This window comes from Sitophilus oryzae, unplaced genomic scaffold (assembly GCF_002938485.1).
Source record: "Sitophilus oryzae breed Bouriz unplaced genomic scaffold, Soryzae_2.0 scaffold_1625_pilon_pilon, whole genome shotgun sequence".
NCBI classification, from domain to species: domain Eukaryota; kingdom Metazoa; phylum Arthropoda; class Insecta; order Coleoptera; family Curculionidae; genus Sitophilus; species Sitophilus oryzae.
Window position 1 is genome coordinate 784,679 of NW_022146309.1, and position 18,964 is coordinate 803,642.

At 33.1% G+C, this 18,964-nt stretch overlaps 2 protein-coding genes across 3 annotated transcripts in view; both read right to left on the minus strand.

Moving 5' to 3' along the window:
- Positions 1 to 2,723, minus strand: part of LOC115880495 (alpha-glucosidase-like) — a 16,681-nt gene extending 13,958 nt beyond the window's left edge. Inside the window, exons 1-2 of the mRNA XM_030897705.1 lie at positions 2,477 to 2,723; positions 2,220 to 2,404 (exon numbers count right to left, since the gene is read on the minus strand). Coding sequence (XP_030753565.1) covers positions 2,220 to 2,398 — 179 coding nt within the window. The 5' untranslated portion in view covers positions 2,399 to 2,404; positions 2,477 to 2,723. The remainder of the gene's footprint in view (positions 1 to 2,219; positions 2,405 to 2,476) is intronic.
- Positions 2,724 to 4,834: 2,111 nt separating this feature from the next.
- Positions 4,835 to 18,389, minus strand: LOC115880538 (ejaculatory bulb-specific protein 3-like). 2 transcript variants are annotated; one of them, XR_004049897.1, is made up of 4 exons: positions 18,199 to 18,389; positions 12,055 to 12,250; positions 5,581 to 6,110; positions 4,835 to 5,528 (listed from the first exon to the last, which is right to left on the minus strand). XR_004049897.1 is itself a non-coding variant. In XM_030897763.1 (3 exons), exons 1-3 carry the CDS (start codon positions 18,214 to 18,216, stop codon positions 5,968 to 5,970), a joined length of 357 nt encoding a protein of 118 aa, XP_030753623.1. In that variant the 5' UTR covers positions 18,217 to 18,389; the 3' UTR covers positions 5,559 to 5,967. The 2 variants fall into 2 exon arrangements, 1 of the variants encoding a protein (XP_030753623.1); XM_030897763.1 differs by lacking the exon at positions 4,835 to 5,528 and having other exon boundaries at positions 5,559 to 6,110.
- Positions 18,390 to 18,964: the final 575 nt, after the last annotated feature.

Here is an 18,964-nt window from a genome sequence, read left to right on the forward strand (position 1 = left end):
ATCATAATATGTACAATTTATTATCTATACTAATATATAAAATCCTTAAGTGACTGACACTGATTAATCACGATTCTGCTCAAACCACTCAACGTAAGAAGCTCAATTTTGGCATACAGGTTGATTCTAGGATGTAGAGGTTTGATATGAAGGGATTTTTCGAAATTCCAGTTCCAAGAGGGTAAAACCACCCCTCAAATATTACAATATTTGTTATTTAGAAAACGATCAAGTTTCCGAAAAAACGCTTAAACAGTATATTTTATTTTGTTTTTTTACATATTTTAAGATTTTGTATTACAGGGTGTTTCGAAAAATCTGGTGATTGATTAATCACGATCCTGCTTAAAGCGCTTGACGTAAAAAGCTGATTTTTGGAAAACGGATTGACTTTAGGGTGTAGAGGTTCGATAGGAAAGGATTTTTCGAACCTCGAATTCTAAGGGGGTGAAACTATCCCTCAAATATTAAAATATTTTTTATTTAAAAACCGTTGAGTTTTTCGGAAAAACTCTTAAACACGTATATTTTATTTTGTTTTTTTTTACATATTTTAAGATTTTTTATAAATTTATACAGGGTGCTTCATAAAATATGACCATTGAGTAATCACGATTCTGTTTAAACTGCTTGACGTTTAAAACTGATTTTTGGCAAACGGATTGACTGTGGGGTGTAGAGGTTCGATAAGGAGGGGTTTCTCGAATCTCAAATTCCAAGAGGGTGGAAACGCCTCTCAAATATTACAATATTTGTTATTTAAAAAACGGTTCGTCTTTCGGGAAAACGCTTGGACAAGCATAATTTATTTGTTTTTTTTTACATATTTTGAAATTTTTTAAAAATCATACAGGGTGTTCCAAAAAGTTGGGTAATTTCTTAACCACGATTCTGCTTAAACTGCTTGACGTAAAAAGCTTATTTTTGGCAAACGGATTTTTCGAAAGTCAAATTCCAACGAGATGAAACTACCTCTCAAATATTACCAAGGTATATAATAATATCGCCATATTGTTTTTTCTCATGCTGACATAAATGTGAGAAAATTTTATCCAGTTTGTATGTTAATGAAAATTCTTGCTTTGCTTTATCATCACCATTACAAATGATTAATTCGACGCGAACGAAGTCGCTGGTACACGCTAGTTTTATATTAAACACTATTTGAAAATATACAGGGTCGCTGATATGTATGGTAACGGTCGATTATTAATTAAAATATAAGAGGTACCGCAAAAAGTTAAATATAAAAGTTGTAGGACTTTTAAATATCTATTAGGGGGTAATAAATTTAAATAAAAAAATCATAAAGCCGTGGTACATCAAAGTTTCATTTTTTCTAAATAGAACTCTCTGTATATTATTGCATACTCCGGTTTTTCCTTCAATTCTAAGCAAAAAGTGAAATACACACAATGTATCTCAAACCAACCGTTTCCGAGTTATTGACTTTTGAAAATATCGCTTAAACAATTCGATTTAATTAATTTCGATGTGTTCGATTTCATTTAACGATGCTATTCTGCGGATACTGTGATACTTAATAATATTTGATATTAGTTTTCAAGTTAGCATTTATAGATGTATGATATGAGATGATATTAAGTCTGGAAATTACAAACTTTTTGTTAAACATTTTAAAATCAAAATTGCATAATTCGGAAATTGTTTCCATTTAAAAGCGTCAAATTTGACCCACCCTGTACGTAATTATGTACAAAAATTTTGTAATTTTCAGACATGATATCATCTCATTTTATACATTTATAAATGCTAACTTGAAAACTAATGTCAATTATTATTAACTATCACAGTTTCCGCAGAATGGCACCGTTCAATGAAACCAAACACATCGAAATTAATTAAATCGAATGGTTTAAGTGATATTTTCTAAAGTCCATAACTCGGAAACGGTTGGTTTGTGATACATTGTGTGTATCTCGATTTTTGCTTAGAATTGAAGGAAGAATCGAAATATGCAATAATATACAGGGGGTTCCATTTAAAAAAATTAAACTTTGATGTACCACGACTTTATGACCGACCCTGTATACTTAAATTTATTATCCGCTAATAGATATTTAAAAACCCTATAACTTTTATATTTAACTTTTTGCGGCACCTCTTATATTTTACCTCAATAGACCGTTCCCATACATATCAGCGACCCTGTATGTGTATATCTGGTTGCCTCACCAATTGCAAATCAATTTACAAACCTAGAAATAGCAAAATGATACGCCACCACCGGACAAACAATTGCTACCACTAAAGCTGCTAGCACCCCTTTCACTAATTTACTGCACAGAAAACTCCTACATGTCAGCTTCTTGTGAAAATGTGGTTCATCGTCGATATCCTCTTGCTTTTGCCGCTCTTGTTCAATAAATGTAGTCATTGTTATCTACAAAACGAATAAAAAAACAAATAATTCACTAATATAATTACTTTTGTTTGAATGTATACGACTACTTGCCTGTTTTCAGAACATTTGTTCGCACGTTGAGAAGAAACAAATCATTTTTCATGTTCTATAGTATGAATTCATGTATGTGAGATTATTAGTAAAACATAATATTTTTTTAAAGCGGATTACTTCGATAACAATGGGATTAAAGAATTTGTGAAAATAATGAGATAAACCGATATCGAGAATTTTTGGAACTTGAGAAAACCCTTTCTTGATAAATCCAATCAAAACTTTGATTAGATATTTTAATGATTTTGAAGTACTTTACCGAAAGATAGTGTCATATAATGATAAATAATATGTATATAGCAATAGATAGTAAAAACACATAAATAAATACAGATAAAACTACTGTGATTGAAATCTAAGATTGGCATTTTAAAACGTTTATTTTTACCTGCATTTATTTTAGATTAAAGCAGGTAACCCATTATGAACGCCCGGCACGGCGCGGTACAGCACAGCATCGATTAAATTCATTTATATAGATTTAGATACAACGTAGCCCATTATGAGCTTCTTTTTTAGAAAGACACACAAATTTGGGTAGTGCCGGACTCCTACCGGCTAAAAAAACCTCCTCCAACTACCACTTTACAGTGCAATCCGCTCTCGCATTGCTTCAGTGCAAAGGGTGTCTAGATTTATCTTATCATGCCCTTTGTCTCTCGTCGCTCTCTTTACAGTTTATGATATTTCGGACTATCCGATATATTCGCGTCCATTGTTCTTCCCCTTCAACTAAGTATATGATAAATGTGGGTAAGTCGAAGTCCTTTACTGTCTTCCATACGGAATTTTTCCGTAAATCCCTGCCATCGATCGCACGCAAACAATGTATGCTGAACATCATCAACCTAACCGCAGTAGGTGCATGATGCATTATCAACCCTACAACGACCATACAAATATTTTTTAAAACACCCATATCTAGACAATGCTTGACTCATGAAGTGTAAATTCACTTCTGTGTAAATCTTACCCACTCAAAGTGGGTAATCCACTTCTCCGTATGATCTGTTCAACCATAATTGTCGGGTATTAATTTGTATGTCCATCTGCCATATATTCCGGTATTCCATTTGTCCTGCCACTGTTGCAGAAGTTTTGTCCTCGGTAGATCCTTATCCATCTCATGGTATCTATCATACCGTTCCTGTATGAGCAGTTCAATAGGTGCTATTTCAGATATAACCCCTATAGCCTCTCCAGATACCATTTTGTATGTGCTGCCTCTAATAGCCATGATACGTTATAGTCTGCGTAGTCTTTGTGTAAGTTTTCAATTGTTAATAACTTTATGCCATACCGGTGCAGCATACAACAGCTGTGTTACGAGTGTACCACACTAGCAAGCACTCTCCTTTTGGATGCTCTAGCTCCTCCCACGTTTGGCATGAGTAAGGCTAAAGCGGTGACAGTTTTCTCAGCCTTGGTGATCGTTTTATTAATATGGTCCGAAAAAATCAGTTTGGTATCCAGCCACACTCCTAAGTATTTCAAAGAATTACTTTGGTGAATTACAGCTCCTTGTATATAAAAATGCACCGGGGATATTTTTCTTTTTTTGGTCAATATGGAAACCACTGCACTAGATAGTTTAGAATAGAAAAATAATTTATTTTTTTCTGGTAGGTTTCTTGGCTTGAGGTCGGGGTAGTTCAAAAAATTGTTAAGATTTAATTTAAAACATTTATTTGACTGACGTTTCGACAGTATTAGTCTTTTTCAAAGTCTTAAACGTAGATACAATTAATTTACACATTCATAATCCATGTGTCACAATACACAAACTTTATACACATACAAACAAACTAACATAACGGACTGAAACTCTACGTAGATATTATTGTATTGACTAGCCGTGTGTAGGGTACTCTCAGTATTATGTCTATACAGTTTGTTTATTTTGACACATGGATTATGAATGTGTAAATTAATTATATGTATCTACGTTTAAGACTTTGAAATAGACAAATACTGTCGAAACTTCAGTCAAGTAATTGTTTTAAATTAAATTTTAACAATTTTAACAAGAAACCTACCAAAAAAATATCGTCCTATTGCTGCCAAAAGTTACTAACTAACATTTTTCCGAACAACCAAATCCAGTCACTATGTTTTAAAGCGGAGAATCGATTACAAAAGTCATTAACTACGATTTCTGGTTATTTATGTTTTATTTTAATACTGAATAGTTACTAACTATAACACCTTTATGCAATGCAATTCATCTTTAGATGCATTTTTCTCGGAAGTAATAAAAAGTAAGTTAGTGACTTTTGGCAGCAATGGGATGATATATTATCTAAGGTCAAAGAAACCTCAAATCAAAAAGAAATAATTTATTTGGTATTCAATGTTTATGTACAAGCCTAATTTACATTAATTTATTAAAACTATACATTTATGAATTACAGTATATGCAGTACAAACAGTATATAGTGAAACATTCGTTATCAGTGCTATAACAATGACAGATAAAGTGTTAATTAAATCTGATAATGTAATAATATAATAGATTCTTTTTATATAAATTCTTCTTAGGTATTACAATATTATATATTGTAGTAAGATATTACGATCAAAAAGTTTTATAACCAGGCAGGCTTTGGAATTGATACTCAAAAAATACTTTTTATATAAAATATTTATCTGTGATCATACGAAGCATGCTGGATCAAAAAACTTTTAGATCATAGGATACATATAATTTAATTCGAATAAATTGTACCATATTTTACAATTATTAAAATGTTAAAATTCTGTACGAACTATGTCTGTTAAAATATGGAGTAAGTTTTTAGTACTTATAATAAAACTCGTTGAAGGCTAAAGTAAATATGGGGAAGAACTCCATGGATTGATCCCGTAAATTCGGAAATAAAAAGGTAGTTTAAACAATCAATAAAAACTAACAATATTGGGCCAACCAAAAATATCAACAAAAACTCCTAACATTTCTTACCAAATTTTACTTTTTCAGATATTATCAAAAAGATGTACTTTTGATCGTATACTTGTGAACTCTGTATATATCTCGATATAGAGCATGCCACTGAAAAAGAAGAAGATATTATCAAACATGAAACATATAATATGAAGCTTACAAAGAGCATTCACGTGCGTTTCTTAACTTAAAACATTTATGCACTATCACGTTTAATAGTTGTATATTAACCTTGAAGCTGCTAATAGTTTGGAACTAAAGGTCCCGAATAAGTTGATAAAATTGCGTTCATAACTATAAATCTGAAACAGTAAGGTAGTAAGAACAAATAATTATTTGGTACAATTTAGCCGACTTTTCCCCGAACAGACCTTGATTTTTTTCAATTTTTAATTAAACATTAACAAAAATATTTGATTATAGGTATATTTTAAGTGTAATACGTCCAGGTACGTATTTGTGTTTTTTGGTATAATTTATATGCCAGTTTATTCCAATGTATATAAAAATTCAAAATTTTATTATTCCAAAGGGTATTCTAATTTATCTATCCAGATGCGTACTGTTGCAGCATTTTGTTCCATTCTTTTGGATAGTTGATTTGGACATAGGATAAAACTTTCTTAATTTGCTTCACTTCCTTCTCACTACACTGGGGGCAAGATCCTCTTAGAACTAAAGGTGCCAGGCCTAGAAATAAATTGACACTGTAGTATATACCGTCTTTATGCGAAAAAATATACAGGGTATGTAACACCATGTAACACTAACCAATGCAAAAAATGCTATATCTTCAAATGTTTTGGAAATAAGATTAACATACATTACATTAGTATCACTGAAGGGGAAGATTAAAATGTATAACTAGAAATATCAATGATCAAATGAGGCAAATCGTACAATTATTACATATTTTAATAAATATAGTATATCCTAAACATGAGATGAAGATGAAAAATTATCATATATCGTGATTTCAAAGGTCAATGTGACGCATTTTTTTCGATAGTATAGTATACTAGAAATGAATAAAATTACCGAACACATATGCATGATTATATAATGCTACCTAATTTAACCCTCCTGTTCTATCATCATAATAATAAGCAACTTTCTCTCTAACATTTGTTAATTATTAAATATCAAATAATTCAAACCAAGCAACTTTCTTTTTTATTTTTATGTATTTTCCGTAAATAAAAAAAAATCCTCGAGATTTTCTATGACAAGTGACCTGGGTAAATATTACTCTTATATTTATCATATTACCAATTTACATTACCATATTCTCCAGGATTTACAGAATCTAACTTTGAATTTTTATTTATTTCAGATATGTCAAGCCTACTGGTGCCGACATCGACGGTAATATTGATATACTTATAAATATATAGACCTGTGCTAAAGTACTGTACAACGAACTAGTGGAAAGAAAAGACATTCTAATAAATAATACAACACTGGGAATAGTAGAAGAATATATGTACAGGGTGGCTCGAACCATAGAGATACAGGATCGGTTAAATGCAGATAAAGTTGCGCAATTTGATGCTCAATAAAATGCCGTATTGCATTTTTATTTTTTTTGCATAAAATATTCTGGTGATGGAATTTTCTGTACGAAACGTGGGCAAATATCAAAGTAACTATATATAGTGTTTTAAGAGTGATGAAAGGATTTAATTAAATTGAAAAAAAAATCAGGTTTGTATTTAAAAAAACTAAGTTGATGATGGTCGTCAGAAGCCGAAACGTCAGAGTCAATATTTAATCACACAGAGTTGTAGAGTGTGCCATGAAAATGTGTTTTTCATTTTAAGTTATCTTAACAAATAAAGCCAGGAAACAATAGAAAACAAATTTGAAAATTCCGGGTTTTTTTGTTGAATACTCTACTAAATTTGCACGGTCTATCAATCCCGGATTTGGCCGCCATATTGGAAAATCCTGTCAAATTATGAAACTTTTATGTTTTTTTTTTAAATAACTCGGTCTGGGTGCACTGTACAGAAAATTTGAAAGAGACCAAAAAGAAAGCTATTTAAATTCTCTACAAAAAATGTCCTATTCACCGAGTTCGTGCATGAAAAGGTTAACGAGATACAAGCGCTTAAATACAAAGCATATATTTTCAAGTGGTTCATTTAATATGAGAAACTGATTCTATGTAAATTTAAATAATTTGCCAGTACAAATTTATGTTTTTCTTGTGCTCGTTTCCACACTACCTGGTGGTAGAGCACTCGACGCACTTTTTTTTAAGTGGTTTCCCTTATAGGCCTAATCCTAATCTTTGTGTCTTACTTCGGAATAGTATAATGATATAATGAAACACTAAAACTAAAAGTCGCCCGAACTGGTTTGATTTGACCACACCCCGGCTGCCATCTCGCGCTGTTGTCGAATAGATCAAGTATCAAATTTAACGTTAGCGCACATTAAGATGTATTTAAAAAAAATTGGCGCCGGGACGCACGTATAGCCGCCCATACTAAAATATGTTAATAAAAAGTTGGTAGGCAGTTCTTTTAGTTTCAAAGTAAAGGAATTTTTCCAATTTTGGTCCGCGGTTATTTCCCCTATCCGCCACCTGCGGTCGCGTTCGATGGGAGTTTGGAGTTCTCCACATGCGACTTTGATACTTAATACAAAAACTGCGACTTTGACTGATTTTGATGTTATTACAAATTTTGTTGCAAATATTATTCCTAATCTTAAATTGAAAACCGCGTTTCACTAGCTACTGTAATTTTGGAGTTACGATTTTTTAAAATTTTAACCCCCTCCCATACCCCCTTGCAAACCCCCACCCCACAAAATCTAATGGCCAGATTCTCGGGTGCCACAGTATTTTTTATGCCATATTTCTCAGGGAGTGAATTTTTAGCGTGAAATAATTGAGTTATCATCTAAAATAGGACAGACATCATTTCACTCAAATATGATTCTATTTAATCAATAGCGATTGAATAAGCTCATGTTCAGTAATAACCCCTATCTTTGAGTAATGGAATAGAAAAAATTCACTTAAAAACTCATGTTATAGTTTAACACAATAAAACTTGAGGGAAATCTCCCAGTTTAGAGTATTTTCACTCATTACTAATCATACTTCATACGCGCTTCTTCGATACTGAATAAGCTATTCCCCTGTTCTTCAGTTTTTAATTATCTGTTCGATCGTAGGTTGTCTTGTCCCTTCAGAAGGTGCCAATGTCACAAGCCCGAGATATTGTGTGTAAGGTGTGATGTAAATTTTTAAGTTGACAGTGGCCGCGTGGCGTGGTGAAGCGAATACGAATGCCAGAGACATATATGTAAACGTAAACCAAAAAAAACAATAGCCCAGGTTAATAATTAAGAAATCTTCAAACTAAAATGCGGAATACATTGTTAAATGCAACTTTTCTAGACGTCTAGCTTAAAAAGTTCCTGTATTTTTTCCGAAAAGAGTTGAAAACTTTTTAAAATGTTTTTGATATTATAATAATAGTGTTATAATTTTTGGTTTTATTTGTTCTTGTCAAATAAAAATGACAAATAAAAATATTTTTGAAGGTTTTACAGATTTTCATTTGGTTTGTTAAAAAACGAAATATTCTAAATGATTGTTTTAAAAGCGATATGTAAGCTAACTTGTTATTTTATTACAAGTGAACAGATGCCTCTCAAAAGTGAACTTTAGGAAATGGACATGTTCAAAACTGAAACTTACCTTTGAAAGGCACCTGTTATAAAATAACAAGTTAGCTTACATATAGCTTTTAAAAAAATTATTTAGAATATATTTCTCAATATTGAGTGAAATTAATACTCTAGATATGAGTACTAATCAAGTTAAGTGTAACACAAATTTGAGTAAAAGTCACTCAATAAAAGGTGTACTTGAACTCAACACTTAGTGAATTCACTCATTTTAAAGTGAATAAATTATCAAAATCGATCAAAATCCTACTCAAGGTGAACCATAATGAGTAAAAAAGGAGTCTTTCGTCCAATCCCGATTGAGCGAAAACACTCAGTCCTTTTCACTCTGAGAATTGAAGATTCACTCAGTTCTGTAGAGTGGAAATTTCACTCAATCGGGTGTGGACAGAAATTGAGAAAGTATTGAGTGAAATCTGAGTGAAATTTCACTCATTACTTTTTACAGTCTAGCTACTATAATTTTGGAGTTACGATTTTTTAAAATGTTTAACTCTCTCCCATACCCCCTTACCAAACCCCCACCCCCACCAAAATCTAATGGCCTGATTCTCGGGTGCCATAGTATTTTTGTGCCAAATTTGGTTAAAATTGGTTTAGTGGTTTTTGAGTTATCGTGTTACAGACGGACAGACAGACACCATGAAAATATTTTGTATTTAGGTCATTTATGACCCAAATAACTCATTTTGAGTGAAATTAAAAAAACTTTTTTTCGCCGATCTTAATAGCCTACCTCACTAATCACAACCTGTTAGTATAGTCGGCTAATAAGCCTTAGATGTTAATTGAACTAACTTTAGAACTGATAAGTTTACGAGAATAATTAATAGAACCTTTTTTGTAGAGAATTTAATTTGCTTTATTTTTGGTTACCTGCATTTTTTTTCTACAATGCACCCAGACCGAGATATTTTAAAAAATCCATAAAAATGTAGTTTTTATATTGACTTTTTCAAAATGGCGGCCAAATCCGGGATCGACAGACCGTGCAAAATGAATATATCATTCAGCACATCAAAACAAAGAAAATAAAAAATAATTCAGCTTACCCCTAATTATTTCCACCTAGGCCTATTTAAAACGACGGCGACGCGACGTAGCGACTGGCCTAGAAGTATTCGGAATTTTTCAAAATGCTATACGACATTTTATTGAGCATGAAATTGCGCAACTTGGCCTCCATTTAACCGATCCTGTATTTCTTACGGTTTCCGAAATCCCAATGATGAGCGTCGAATTCGAGCCACCCTGTACATATATACAGAGTTTCCCAGAAATAAGTGCAAGTATTTGAAGGGGTGGCAGATCTCGATAAAAGAAACATATTTTCTCTTTATCGTTTTTCAAATAAACTCAAAATAACGGAGATATTTTACATTGAAAATTTCCAAAAAATTATTTTTTGCTAAAATTTTGGAAACCACTAGATATTTGGTAAACTTTCTTTCTTGTAAATTTAATCTATACTACCTATGTTGCCATATTATTAAGAAATTATGTTTTTTAACTAAAAACATTCCAAAAAATTTTATAGAAAATTCCAAATTTTCAAAAAAAAAAATTCGCGAAATAAAAATTATAAGCGTGTTTCTGGGGTTGAACTAGTTAAAATACTTGCACTTATTTTTGGGACACCCTGTATATTTGAGACAACTAATACACAGGTCGGGATCTCTATTACCAGAAACCAGAAGAAATGCCGAAAGGTAATTTCTTGGGGCGATAATCAAAGCGGTTTGTTGAGGTTTTTTTAGTCGGTAAGGTACCTCAACCACCCCGACAGTACCACTTACGGTCTCTGGTTTGCAGATTTTTCCCCACAAAAAAACTACCAGAAATCAACAGAAGAATTAAATTCAGTTAGTATGGAGTATGTTTTATGGAAGAAACTCATATCATATTCAAATCTAGAAAGCAACTCTATCTAAAGAAGGAAACATTCGACCAGTGTGTCAACCAAACAACTAGTCATAACCTATGTATGCAAAACCTGAAACTTCATAAGGATATCATAAAGAAACTACAGGTTGTTCAACGTTCAGTTGAACGAAATATGCAAAATAAACCAAGAGCGACCGTAAAAGAATAGACTGGATACGACAAAAGAACCAGGTAAACGATGTCATCCTCAGAGACAAATTCTTCAAATGGTAGTGGACAGCCTGCATAACACCTTGCAAGAAGAACGGACAACATTTGGATCACAAAAATTACAGCGTACCCACGAGAAATTAAGAGACCTAGAAGAAGACCGAACCCAAAGAATATTATAGTTAACCTAAATAGTTGCCGAACCTGAGATGGGACACTGATATTAGGAAATTAGCGTAATAACTTGGGCTCGCATAGCCAACAATAGACAACAATGGCCAATGGGCCCAACTACAAAGAGAGTATCTAAATGTGTGAGGGAGGCTATCCCATAATTGGAAATGGTTAAATAAGCTGAAAATGATGATGATGAAATGATGATATGGACATGAATATAAGTAAGTAATCAAAAATATAGTATTTTAGAATATGTGTTTTTTGCAAAAAAATAATTTATCTAAAGATTATTTCATCAGTCAGCTGCAATTTTTTTCCGTGTTCTCAAGGCTCATCCTGTATAATAAGAAAGAAATCAAAACATACAACTCATGGTGATAATAACAAACCTCGGATTGCTCTGAAGATCTGAAACATAATAATTTCACTAGCACTTGGGAATACCTCTAGATATTAACTGCATTTCAAAATAATATTGATATATTGAAATAAGTATTTGAATAACTCAATTGTAAAAAAATATATCTTTTTAAACGTTTTTTATTTTAAAATTTATTTTAATTCTATAGATTAAATAGACTAGGAACTATCTTGGCAATATTGATATGAAGGTGGTTTTTACTCTGTTTTTTTAATAAATGAAATTAATTGTACTTACTTTTAATACGTCGCCCAACTGGATCACACGCAGATTCTCCTAGAGCACATTTCAATTGTCTTTGAAGATATCTCTTATCATTTAAGGTAGTCTCTATGGTCTCATCTGCTATAGATTGTCTAGTTGTAGACTCTTTTTCACTTTTACAATAAACTATAACTAAACAAATTACTAAAAAGGTCGTTAACGTTGACATCTGAAACAAAGATTAATATCATTATAGTAAAGCATTTTAATGAAAAGAATTTGAGAGAAAATTGTTTATGAAATTAGCAAGCAAATCAAAATGAGCAATCAAAATATCCCCTGACCGATATGAAGGTATTTAAGATGTATTTCCGATTGTTTATTTCAAATTATTATCCATACAGGGTGTCCCAGAAATAAGTGCAAGTATTTTAAGGGGTGGTAGATCTCGATAAAAGAAACATATTTTCTCTTTATCGTTTTTTAAATATGTCCAAAATAACAGAGTTATTTTACTTTGAAAATTTCCAACAAAAATGATTTTTTGCTAAAATTTTCAAAACCACTGGATCTTTTCTGGATTTTCTTTCTTGTAAATTTAATCTACTACCTATGTTGCCATATTATCAAGAATTTTTTTTTAAATAAAAACTAAAAAAAATTCCAAATTTTCCAATTTTTTTTTCGCGAAAAAAAACTGATAGGAGTATTTCTGGGGTTGAACTATGCTACCAGTTAAAATACTTGCACTTATTTCTGGGACACCCTGTATAACAATACATTTATTACTAAAAAGAACAGAATTAATATATTCTGTGTGCCATGCCGGGCCATAGAGACATCCAAGGCAACGAAAAAGCCGACAAACTATCAAGGATCATCGGAAGGCTATCTTGGTTCAGGACCAGTACTGACCCGAATGTATAACCAATAGTATATTAAAACTTTGGATCAGGGAATAGCAGACCGTCCACTGGAGAAACGGACAGAGGCACTTGCATAGCAAGGTCTGCATTCATTTGGGGAAGCAGTGGCTATAACTGGAAGAACTAGGCTCCCATCCTATCAAGGACCTGTACAAGCTTTTTTTATAGAGGTAGGAAAATACATTTGCGTATCTCAGAGCCAGATGATTGGCCTGGTATGTCAGACTCAGGTTTCAATACCGACTAAAAATCTCCTCTTTCTTCGGCCTCTGCAGACCCCGCGGAAACCGCCGTTAGCCATTACTACGCAGGGAGAGGATCTAGCAATTACTCTTCCTTCCATTAATTGAAGTCAATTTTCTCTTCCTCTAACCGTTCTTGTTGCTGGCTCGTTTTCCCTCGATAGAACGCAGGTGTTGAAGCACTTTCGTTGTGAAAGTACTGGTCGCGTTCCAGGATGCCTCCGAAGAAAGCATCGCATCAACTATAGTGTCTCTGGTTGAATTGCCTGTTCGAGGACAATCTCCAGATGACTATGCATTAAGTTGAAACGTGGGCGCACAAAGAACACGTGCACCGGGTCTTCAGGAACTCCTGGACAGGACGGGCACTCCGAGGAATCATCGAGCTTAAAACGATGAAGATATGCTCGGAAGCAACCATATCCTGAGATCATCTGTGTCAGGTAGTAGTTGACCTCACCGTGTTTTCGATTCAGCCAAACATTCAACTGAGGTAGAAGACGGTGCGTCCCTGCTACAAGCTAGGACAGAATACGGGGATAGGAGACTGGGTGCAAACATAGAAAGATGACTAACACAATAGGCAGAATACCAATCGCAGCGTTTCCAGCATAGGATGGTTCCTTAATATTGAGAAGATAAATATATAATTTATAATGTTAAATATATACTAAAACATGCTAAAAACACTTTTCTATATTTTATTATTACTCTACACAAAATGTAAAAGTACTGAATAACATGGACATAGATTTGGGGTGTGACAAAAAAAATTCACTGTAGATACCAAAATCTGTCGTTTTCCCTTATACGTTACTCAAAAAAAAATAAATTCGTTTAAAAGTAGCGAGAGGTCTGATAAAATTTCGATATTTGACATGTATTTTTCGCTTCCTGAACAAAATGATAGAGGTTGCTCCCCTAACATTTTGCGCCAGATGTATACTATGATAATAAGACCAATGATTAGGTACCTGAAGCAGTTGCTTGGTATAAAAACTAGTGCAACGTACAGCAAGGCAAAACCTGTGTAAAGTACAGAGACTGACATGCATCTGTATCACAGGTGCTATAAGAAAATACCCAACAGCAGCAATGGAGGCCATCCCAGACCTAAAACCACTGCACATTGTCGTCGAAAGTTATGGCAATACGAGAATGATTAGAATGGCCATTGACAGATTCAGTACTGGGAGAATTTTCATGTCAGGGGCTTCGAACGCCCTAAAAAAGAAAATTCCACTCCTCCACTCCCAGTGGATGACATACCAAGAATTTACAACTTTGAGAATCACCTGTCTCTCTCTCTCTCTCTCTTCAGTCCTTCACTCTAGGTGAGAATATTTTGACATCATGTGTAGATTCCCCTCACTTCCTCGGACCAAGTTGTTCGACACTGCGCCATATGTGAAGCTTCGGGGAGGTTGTGGCCCACTAGGGTTGTGACTTGATCTACCAACCTCTTAGGTGACCTTCCACCTTCCACGTGATCGTCTTCCCTCTACCTTCCCCTCCACTATCAGTCCTCAATTAAGGTGCCACTCCTGGCAATATGGCCAAAATATAGGAGGATTGACTGATTTAATCTGGTAACCAGACGTGTCTCAATTTTTAGTTCCTCTATAATGGAAATGTTTGTTCGATGAGCCGTTCATGGTATTCGCAGCAGCAGTCGATATACCCATACCATCTCCAAGGCATTTATTCTTTGCTTATCACTTTCCTTTAGTGTCCATGTTTCGGAGCCATACATAGCTATGGGGAATATGAGGTAGTTCGCAATGCGCAGTTTAGTTCTTCGTGTGATTGATGAAGTCTTCCATATCTTAGTCAGCTTTGTTGTTACATTTCTCGACTCTGCGCCTGATTTCAGCCTCGCATCCTCCAGAGTTTGCTATCATGGAACCTAAATAGTTGAACTGGCTTACAACCTCGTATCCAGCCACGGTTCGGACATCAGGTTGGTTATTGCGGAGGCGGTTAACAAGCATCGTCTTGGTTTCCCGTTTGTTTAGTTCCAAGCCATATTCTGCACTAATAGAGCACAATGACTTTCTGCAACTCTTCTCTGCTGGCAGCTATAATCACTGTATCATCCGCGTATCTCAGGTTATTTATCCTCCTGCCCCCCACGGATATCCCACAGTTCCATTCTTCTATTATTCGATTCTATTATTTCGATTCACTGTAGATATTAAACAGGATTGGAGAGAGTATACATCCGTGTCTCACACCTGCGTTACGCTTGAAACCACTCGATAACGTGTTATTAGCTCTGATCTTAGCACCTCACTGTAATATTGAGCAATAAAAATGATTGAAACACAGGGACAGGGATAGGAGTATTTAAGCCAAAAACTAAATACTCCGAATCAATGGGCACCTACCCCAGAATTATTCAGGCAGCAATCAACGCTGTCAGAAGATGCTTAGAATTTATTTTAGATAGGAACTATCGAAAACAGGAAATAGCCATCTTATCCGATAGTCAAGCAGCACTATAAGCGATCAACTCAGTAACCATCAATTCGAAGTTGGTCAAAAATCGCTGACAGCACTTGGATGGAAATTATAATGAATACAAAAATAAAGACTTTAATCCCCTGTAGCTACGAAACAATGCAGAATCGGACTTTTAATAATATAAAAATTAAATTTCCTCACGAGAGATAGGCTTCTTTTTTGAACCACCCTGTATATATTATTACACTATTATGATTTTTCACATGCTTATCACATAAATTAAAAATATTAATTCGCGCCGGTACACCAGTAGCATACTAACGACCTCTTATTCCATCGAAATAAAAAAGAAATAATGGAACTAACAACCTTGGCCGTATTCAGCTTGTCCCCGGTGAAATAGACTATTGCAATTAAAGAAAAAAACAGTCTGTAGTAGAAATAGTTCTCCAAATTTTAATTCGTTTTGATTACAAGAAACTTAAGGCACGTGAAAAATGTTGAGGTTTATAAAGGGTTAAAAATTAAGAGTTTCGCATATTATTTAGTTCTTGCTTGATGTAAGATACTGTAAGCATTGCTCAACTTTATGCAAATTTTTTAGTAATAGTAATTATTTTTGTTGTGTCAAGCTATCAAAAGTTACAACAAAAAGTTTCAAATCATTAACATGTTTATATACCCTACGATCGAAAAAAAACAGCGTCAGCGGATAGCTTTTAAATGAAAATAGGAATATAGAATATATTTTCGGAAATATCTTCATATACTTGGACTAGTATTTTAAATTACGCATCTTATTGTGTTGGAAGAACATTTTATACAGGGTTTCACAATTTTGACATTGGCTGAATTTTAGTAAGCCAAGTGTTTTTTTAGTATCCAAGCATATTTCAAGCATTAAGGTAGAGACTCGCCCTATAATATTAAATGATAAATAATTTCAAAAGTCTAAAGTCATTATTTTTTAAAGATTGCCTTTTCAGTCATTTCTTAGATGTTATGTCGATATGATTTCCACATAACACATTTTGAAGATTGTCTGGCTAAACATACTCAATTCGATAGATATTTGAATATACAGACTAAATCTTAAATAAGCGCAAAGATTTTTAGGGCTGCTATAATTCGACCCTAGAAACACCAGAGATTTTCAGATTTTTTCGTGAAACATTTTTAAAAGTCTTATTTTAAATTTAATGTTTTAATTGCTAAAATACAGGGTCCGGCAATAGTGCGTCGGGCATCTGTAGCTCATAGAATAAAAAACTTAGGAATTTTGTTAAGGTACAAACCTAAAGTACGTATTTGGATGTATTTCAGGAAAGTATTTTAACTTCTATAGGGTGGCTCAAAAGAGTGAGTGGATGATTTTTTTAAATGGAACACCCTGTATATTATTAATTTTTATTAATTAATGAGTAAATATATTTTGATAGTTTCGGAGATATTTATAAATAAATAAAAAAATATACCTTTTCGGCTTTTCTTAAAAAAAATTATTATAAATACAAGAACTGTCCTAAAATCAAAACTATATTAGATATTTGCTTTATATGGTCTGTACTTACTTTGCTATAAATATCGTATCATAAATCATACAGGATGTTCAAAATTCTACGTCAAACTTTCTAAAATATAAAATAATTTTTCTTCGTTTTTTTAAATGGAACACCCTAATATTATTTTTTTTATTAGATGGAGAATTAAAATATGAACAAATTTTGTATTTAAAGTCAATCAAAAATGTTAATGCTTTTGCAGATAGACGCAGTTTTATTTCATACGGTAAAATAGGAAAGAAAGTTAATTTAAGACCCACACTGTATACCGTAAATTATCGCTGTGGCCCTTTTGTAAATAATGATATTGCTGAAGATTACTGTCGATTGATACCTACTTAATTTAGGTTAAAAGTTGATATTTAAGAAATACGGATAACATACAGTATGTCCCCCGAGTTATCTTTACCAGAGGAAAAACTTTTTTATTATTGACATTTTGTGACAAAGTGTTAAAAAAGCACAAAATTGAAAAAAAAGAAAAACAAAGAGTGATAATAGTTATCGGAAAATGTGATACTTTAACAACAGGAAAAAGTATGACGTTAATCAAAATTAATAATAACCATCTATCAAAGAATGAAATCGAAATTATATTACCATTTAAACGCATTTTAATTTTTAAGACTTTGAGAAAATTCAACTATATTTTCAAGGTTTTTTTTTTAATTTTCTCCACAGCGAGATGGAAATTTGGAAAAATATAAACGGGATTGCCAATTTTAGAACAAGCTATAAAGAATGTTTTTCTCTAAATTTAAATAATAAAAAAGGTTTTCCTATCGTAAAGACAATCCGGGGACATACTGTAGAAAGCAATACAATTAGTTTTCATGCTGTGCTCGTATGTTATATAACTATCTAGGTACTAAAAAAATTTCTCAGTATAGAAATTAAAACTTACACCCACCCTATAACCCATTAAAGTGACTATTAGAACGCTATTAGGATTAGCAAGAAGGGACATACATTTAACTAACTGACCTTAAAATTTAGTGACATTGTTCACTTGGCACTTTACTTTTGTCGCGAACTTCTTCGAATGCACTTGACATAAACGTTACCGCGAATATTTATTTATAAAAAGTGAAAGTTCACACGACTACGATGATCATATTCATTCAGAATGTCGGTAGTCGGTATCGTACAGCAAACGTTCGAACACAGGACATTTATTACGATTAGAAGACGAGGGACAGTTATAGTAGACGGAAAATGTAAAGGGGACCAAGTCTTTGAAATCACGCCACACGTAATTTTATTTAACAGTTTACAAGGTGGCCCAACGCACAGCAGGGTTCTTTTGAAACATCAAAGAACCGGGACTCGAAATTTTAATTCCCGGTTCTTTCAGTACCTACTTTCGGAACTCGGCAATAATAATTAAAAACATATTTTTTGTTACGTGCGAAAGACTTTTGATGCTTTCTAGCGGTCGAAATCTAACTCTTCTATATAAGTACCTAGTGATGCTATTTTGAAGTTTCTATAATGTTTATTAACAATTATTGAAGTTTAAATATGTTATTTTATAATTTTACATATAAAAATACAGCGATCTTCATTTCATAGCCATCGCTGACGCCGTTTTTATTCGATCATACGGTACTTTCTTACACATTGTAGAAAGAAGTTCTCTCTTTTCTGGTAGAGTAGCAGCCTCGTCGTGTATACGTGTTTTTGCATTAAAACTGTTGCATTTTTTAGGTTATTATATTAGTTCTTATTACTTTTCCTTTATATTTTTCTA

Excerpts from the sequence above, each read along its gene's own strand:
- LOC115880538 (XM_030897763.1), bottom strand. Across the intron at positions 6,111-12,054 it reads AGTTGGGCGACGTATTAAAA|GCCTGGCACCTTTAGTTCTA; the intron begins GTAAGTACAATT and ends ATTTATTTCTAG.